Source organism: Spinacia oleracea, chromosome 4 (assembly GCF_020520425.1).
Source record: "Spinacia oleracea cultivar Varoflay chromosome 4, BTI_SOV_V1, whole genome shotgun sequence".
Taxonomy (NCBI): Eukaryota; Viridiplantae; Streptophyta; class Magnoliopsida; order Caryophyllales; family Amaranthaceae; genus Spinacia; species Spinacia oleracea.
This window is the reverse complement of record NC_079490.1, coordinates 139,622,901-139,630,224: the sequence shown is the minus strand read 5'-3', so window position 1 is coordinate 139,630,224 and position 7,324 is coordinate 139,622,901. Positions and strand designations below refer to the sequence as shown.

At 41.9% G+C, this 7,324-nt stretch overlaps 1 protein-coding gene across 1 annotated transcript; it reads right to left on the bottom strand.

The window, feature by feature from the left end:
- Positions 1-6,589: 6,589 nt before the first annotated feature.
- On the bottom strand, positions 6,590-7,078 carry LOC130471952 (uncharacterized). Its single transcript, XM_056842318.1, has one exon. The coding sequence runs from the start codon at positions 7,076-7,078 to the stop codon at positions 6,590-6,592; it is 489 nt and encodes a 162-aa protein (XP_056698296.1).
- Between the last annotated feature and the right edge of the window lie 246 nt (positions 7,079-7,324).

Genomic DNA, 7,324 nt, shown 5'->3' with positions numbered 1-7,324 from the left:
ATTCGTATGCCAAAACGAATGGCCCACATAATTATGCAAGTATTTACGTGAAACGTTCACATAAACACGTCCTAAAAGATTAATCAATTTCCAAACTAATAATCCTTAGACTTTATTCTAATTAAAATTGAATTTAATAAAAATAATGCGACCTCCGAAAATAATTAAAAAAAATTATTTCATTTTAATTTCATGTAGTGGCTCCCACTTAAACCAATAATTATTCCGAATAATTAATTATAAAATATTAAATTAAAACTCGCGGCCCGACCCAAGTAAATAAAATAATAAATTTAATATCCCGTTAGCCCAAATTAATGCAAACATGTCAAGCCCAACGAAATAAACAAATTTTTAAAAAACATTTCCAAGTGCATGCTTTGGCTAGGCTTGCGCCCAGCCCATCGTAGCGCTTGTGTGGCCTACGAGGCACAGGAGCAATGCTTGCTTACCCCGCAGCCTAGCACGGGTTCCCACAGCGCTCGCTGCCCCTGCGCGCTTCGTTCGAAGTTCGTAGCTGCGCTGCGCATCACTGCACGTCGCAAGGCTTCGTGCCTTGCTTTTCTTGTAGCCCACGCAAGCCAAGGCGTCTGCCTTGCTCGCCCTTTTCTCGCCCAGCGCAAGCGCGGCACGCAGCTCGCTTGATGTTGCCCGCGTCACTGCGGCTCGGCCCAGGCATGGCAGCCCGCGTGGCTTGTCGAGCCACACGTCCACCCGACCCTTGTGTTCGTCCCTTTGGTTCGTACTAAGGACCAACTTAATTAAAAAAAATATTAATTTCACGAACTTTTGCATTAATGTTATTTTTCTTAAAAGTTACGGTTTTTATTTTCGAAAAACAACGGTTTTTACGATTTAATAAAATTAACGACAATCCAATTTCGTAAAATATTAAATCATGGCTCACATTATTCAAATTTTAAGAACGAACGAATCAACCAAAAAATTGAACTTTTAAATAACAAAATCTAAAACTTTTAATCGTTCTTTAAACATTTAAATTTCAGATTTTAATAATTAGGTTTAAGTGCGATTAAAATTAACGAAACCATTCAAAATTTTAATCCAATAATTTTTAAAATTAGCCACTGACCCATGAAATTATATTCCCTTTCCCAATTAACCGAATTATTAGATCTAAATTATTTTACGAATTTGGGGAAAGCAAAATTAGGTTTTATACTTATCGGAAAAATCTGACACTTTTACCATAAATCAACAATATAGCCAGAAACATCGTGTCAAAATTTCAAGCAATGCCGAGTTGTTTAGGTCGACCTTTTAATTGAATTACTTTCCAACACTTTTAATTTTTATTCGAAAATTAACAAAAAGGCCAAAAAAACATCACTTCGAGGCGTGTTTTTGCAATTCCGTTCTCATGAGTTGGTCTTAGAAAATCGTTTTCAATCAGATTAGGGCCAGAAAAGTCGAAAAACCGAATCTTTTTGATTTCGGAACAGGCTACGCAATTAATCCAATAATCCATAAAATTTCCGAGAAAATCAACAAGGGGAATACTTAAATCATGCTAAAACATGCTAAAACATGCATTGAATACATAAGGTTCGTGATACCACTGTAGGGGAATACAGTTAAACATAATAACATGTGCGGAAACAATCCCCAAAGCCAGAAAAAATCGACAGCATCAAAAACAATTAAATCATGCTAAAACATGCTTTGAATACATAAGGTTCGTGATACCACTGTAGGGGAATACAGTTAAACATAATAACATGTGCGGAAACAATCCCCAAAGCCAGGAAACATGTATAAAGCACAGATTAAGCAAACTTACATTCGAAGCGTATTTCCCTAGTAATCTGTCAACTAACACGAACTTAAAACTCCACTTGTCGTTCCTCTACTTGGTTCACCGACACGATCAGATCCGTCTTGATAACCGTAGCTTAGACAATCAATCAAGAGTTTTTGCTTTTGGGAAGAACAGTTTTCTCAGAGAGAGAAAACTGAAGAACGTAATTCAAAATTAGGTTTAGGGTTTGGAAACTTGTGTGTACTGTGATGTGTGGAATAATACAATAGCCCTATTGTATTAATGATGTAACCGGACAAGACTAATGAGCCTTGACCGGCCACACACATGAGCACACGGACCACAGCCCACCGCCCAACAACACACGCTGCAGGCCGAAGCCCATAGCGCGAGCGTCGAGCAGCTGGGCCATGGGCTTGCTCGCTCGTCGCTGCTCGTTACTTGCGCTGCTGTTGCGTGCTCGCTCCCACACGCTGGTGTGAGGGGGTCGAAAAAGCACGAGGCTACTGCATGACCTCGTCCCTCGTGGGCGTGACGTCGTTTGATCAAGTGTAGTTAGATTTCCTGTGAGTTTACACCCAATCGACTAGTAATATAGGAGTCGCCATTCAGTTTTTAACGACAATGAGAAAAACTGACAAAACCCGGTTATCGTGACATAAAGGGAGTGCAATTATGTTCGACCACGACGGCCATAGGTTCCCTTGTGATCCCTGGTGTGGGGATCGCTCAACGTACACCCGCAGGACAGAGATTGAGAGTTCGGGGGACTGTAACTACCGAGAGGAGTGCTCATCGATAACTCCAGAGGCAGGTTATCCTTACTAGCTCAGCATAAATAATTGAAGGGACATGCGTTAACTATTAAACTATTCTGAATTGATTTTAGCAATATGCAACACATAATACTAAATCGATCGTGATTATCTTGTTTAGATTGATTTAAGGTACCTAGCATGATAGTTCAATTGTCCAAGGTATTATCTTTATTAGGCGTGATAGATCAATCAAATTAATAGTTTAACAATTTTATAAAAGGGTGATGAAAGCGATTAAATCATGCGAAGGGACACATTACGACGCACCCTTGAGAGGTGCGTCACGGTTCTCAGAAAACTAACCACTTGGCCTTGCTATTTCTCCTTTTATTTAACGAATTTCGGGTTTCTGAGCAGAGTTCCAGTATTTAGGCTTAATTCATCAGCTACAGGGGACAGGATACGTTCTGTTCGACTTTTGGGTCGATTGCGACAGAACGCGGGATCAATTTCGCAGCGTGAGGCTTAGGCTTAGGGTTGGAGTCAATACTCAGATTATGAATTGTGTGTGTCCTCTTCAAGTCGGTTTTGAGGCGTATTTATAGGGAAAGAGTTGGTGGAAAGATAGATCTTTAAAATCCGAACCCAAAAAGAATTCGGAGACGACACGGCCCCAGGTATTTTCAGCGCCCAGGGCTGGGCGCCGAAGATTTCGGCGCCCAGACCCAGGCGTTGAAAATAGGGTCTGAGCCGAGCCTTTTGTTAGATTTGGGCTCTTAATTACGGAGCTTTTGAGACTTATCCGAGTTTCTTAGTGCGTAAAAACTTATGACGGAATGCGTCTGGGCCCGTTACGAACTCTAGGTTCGTTAGGAATTTAATCAATACGTAACTCTTATTATCGAATTATAACAGGAATAGAATTCCTTTTGCCAATTCTATCTCTTTTAGGACTTATGTTGGAGTGCAACACCTAATTCTGACAGATTTCTATCTTTTATGATTTGCCACTTTTAACAACTACCCGTTATGGCAGTTAATATTTTTAGCAGGTCTCTATAAATAGCAGGTTTGGCTGAAATGAAAAGGGTGATCGAGATTCGTTATTTTATAGGAGATGCGTTGCCAAGTGGAGATTTATGTTCTCATCATCGAACCTTCCCTTTCGGGAATGGGGACAAAAGTAGGTGTCTACAGTTAGCCCCCACTTTGACTGAGTCTTGGAGTAAGACGATGGTCAAAGTATTAGACGGAGTGCGTCATACAAGCCATGGTGTATGTGACCTGTTTTGCGAGGGTCTCACGAGCCCCCGAGTGATAACATTTGACTTAAGGGTCATCACTTGAAGTTTTACCATATTCCTCACGTGTCATTGGAATTTGTTTATGTATAGAAACTCCCTCACTTTGTCATTGGAAGTACCTACAGATGTATAGAAACTCCCTCACTTTGTCATTGGAAGTATCTACAGACGTTTTCGAAATCAAAGCTATAAAGTGTAACCAGGCCTGGCCAAGCCCGATCACGAGGTAAAAATGTTTTTAAAGATTCTCACTTTCAGGGTTAGCTAAACGAGAAAACCCCCTTTGTTTTTATAGGACATAAAACGAAGGAAAATCCAGCACATCGCTCTTTTTTGGAAAAGCGGAAAACCAATCCTTTGATTTTTGGAAAAGGGAAACCATCTTTTGATTTTTGGAAAAAGATAAACCATCTTTTGATTTTTGGAAAAAGATAAACCACCTTTTGATTTTTGGAAAAAGATAAACCATCCTTTGATTTTTGGAAAAGGATAAATCGGAAAAAGTTATTGCTGCAATGACTAAGGACCTGCGCGGTTAGTGGCGCAGACCCCGCCCGCTGAAGGTGGGCGAGCCTGTTTTTGTTTTTGGATATTTTATTTTTTGAAAACTGAGGACCTGAGAGATTAGTGACGCAGACCCCGCCGGCTGAAGATGGCGAGCCTGTTTTTTTGTTTTTGGAGAATTCATTTTCTTTTTTCTTTGCCTATATATATTTTTTTTATAAAAGGCTTTCATGATTACGACCTGTTTGTGGGTCGAAATATTTTCCGAGTGGTCGTGTCCTATAAGTGGGTCCACGCCGTGTATGTCCCTCGTTAATAAATAACGAGATTTTTGGAATACCGTTGTTTTTCCGCGGGAAAGGAATATTAAGACAACAGGTAATTCTTTCAAAAGGAAACTTGCGCATGCCCCGACAGCGAATATTCGCTGTCTGGGGAAGCATTTTCAGCGCCCAGAACCGGGCACGAGAATTTCTAACGCCCAGAGCTGGGCGTTGAAAATGCAAGGGGGAGGCTGGCCTTTAAAAGCGCGGTCCGTCTCCTTCTTCCTCCATTCTTTCGCCATTTTTGTTCGAGCTTCTCACTCAATTTACTCATTTTCCACTCGTTTCTTTCATTTTTCTTCACGAATTCTACTCCAAGTCACTTCCTAATCCTCCCAATGTAAGTAATTTTCAGTAATTTTAAGTTTTTTGTCACTTTTGAGCATTTTTTGTTAAGTATTCTTGAACTTAAAAATTGATTTGGGGGTTTTTGATTTCGTGCCCCTTTCTTTCAATTAGATAGCTGAAAATGTTCTATATGACATGTTAATTAGTTTGTGCATGTTAGTTTTCGCAAGTATGTTGGTTTTTGTTGAATTTGGGCACATTTATACTAGCCCCCAAGTGTACCTACGATTCTAGTATTTTCTTGCAATGTAGGTGTTCTTGGTATACTGCTTGCGTTCCTCATAATTCATGAGTGACAAATTATGAAAGAATTTCGACTTTGTTGGAGTTAATTTTTGTTTAGGGAAATTTTGCTCAATATGAACTTAGTACCATGTTTTTAGGAAACAAAAATTGTATGACTCCATTTCATGAGCGGAATGCACTCTTCTTAGAGATGGTGTGAGTGCCAACTTTGTTAAAGGTATAATGCCTTATTGTTGTGTCGTTGACCAGCATGTCTGGCGAGTCATCACCGTCCTCTGGTGACCATGCGGAGCGTGGCATGACACGTCACTCCATTGGTGCGGGTCCCCTATGGGTGGGTCCTGAGTACTACGACGGTCGGGATCTGCACTACGACCTAGAGCATCACGTGACCACCCGTCTTCACGCAAGGAAGGATACTACAGTCCGTGGTTACGGCGCGGCGATGAGCGAGACCGTCTTCGGTTTCCTGAGTTCGGACGCCCAGGCTTTGGTGAATGAGAGTTCGTTGTTCCCGGTAGTTGAGACTTTCTGGGAGGTACTGCGACTCAACATCTCCCTATCTTTCTTGAGGTCGTTCATGAGATGGTGGTGGGATACCACCAATACTTTCCACTTTCCTTGGGGCGAGATGACGATTACTCCCGAGGACTACACTGCTTTGACGGGCTTGACCCTTACAGGGATTCCCGTTCGTCTGAGGTCCGATGGCCCGCCGCCGACTGTTGCTGAGGGCACTAGGCTCATGGGCTCGTGGCTAGGTCAGAGATTGCCTTCGTACCAGGCCCGTGGGATACCCTATGCTGACTTGATGTGGGGGCCTGGAACGTGGGGTGGAGGAGTCGCCTTTGAGACAGGCCCGGCTGTTTTACCTCTACTTCATCACTTCCACCTTTCTGTCGGGCCCTACTGACACCTTTGACCCGAGGTGGATAGACTGGGTGGAGGACGTATCTTCGCTAGGCGCCTACTGCTGGGGCGATTTGGGCTATGCGACGCTCGTGGGCCAGATGAGTCTGGCGGTGCGAGAGTCGGACCCCCGTAGACATCTGTGAGGGGGTCGAAAAAGCGCGAGGCTAATGCGTGACCTCGTCCCTCGTGGGTGTGACGATTCTTTTATTCAATCAAGTGTAATTTTTTTGCTAAGAAAGTAAGGATAATATTAATTCCACAAAACAGAATACAACCTAGGCTAACTCAAGGGGAACAAACCAACTAGGTTGGACCATTACTCACAAGAGCAAGCACAACACAACTAAGTTTCAGAGATTCTGAAACCACAAACTATCCTTCCTACTTACATTCTTTGGCATTACAGCCATCACTCTACACTGTCTGCTTTAAAACAGTCATTACATTCAAAACAGTAGGGAAAGCTTTATCCCAGAAGCTACTATTTCTACTCCTCCAGATCAGATAGGTCAAAGCAACCATGCTAGCATACATAACACTTTTCCTAAATTTGGAACTGCTGCTGTTAGACAGTTGTCTAACTCCTCTCTGTAAGGTAGTAAAGGAGCTTTGATTCCCCAACCAATTCTTCAAATCAGTGAGACATCTGCTACTGTAAGGACACTTGAAGAACAAGTGTTCATGATCTTCAGGGGCTTGACCACAGAGAAGGCAATCTGAAGTTGAGCTAACTTCAATTCTTGCCATTTTTGCTGTTGTTTGCAATCTGTGCTGAATTGCCAACCAAGAGATGAACCTATGTTTTGGCACAGTAAGCCTATTCCAGACCATCTTGTCCCAGTGAACCATGGGCTTGGCATCAATGAGCTTATTATACACCAATTTCACAGAATATTTAGGCATATTGCAGAATTCAGTAGCAGTAAACACTTGCTTGATTTGTTATTTAGTATCACAGATTTTCTTCCAGTACCAACTAGAAGAACTAGTAGGGACAAAATCCCACCAATCCCCATCCTTAACATAAACTGAATTGATCCATTTTATCCAGATGTTATCTTGCTTATTGGCTACAGCCCAAACATACTTCCCTAGATTAGCCACATTCCACACCTCCACATTCTTAAAACCAAGACCACCTTGATTCTT

Excerpts from the sequence above, each read along its gene's own strand:
- LOC130471952 (XM_056842318.1), bottom strand. The coding sequence starts at position 7,078 with ATGCCTAAATATTCTGTGAAATTGGTGTATAATAAGCTCATTGATGCC.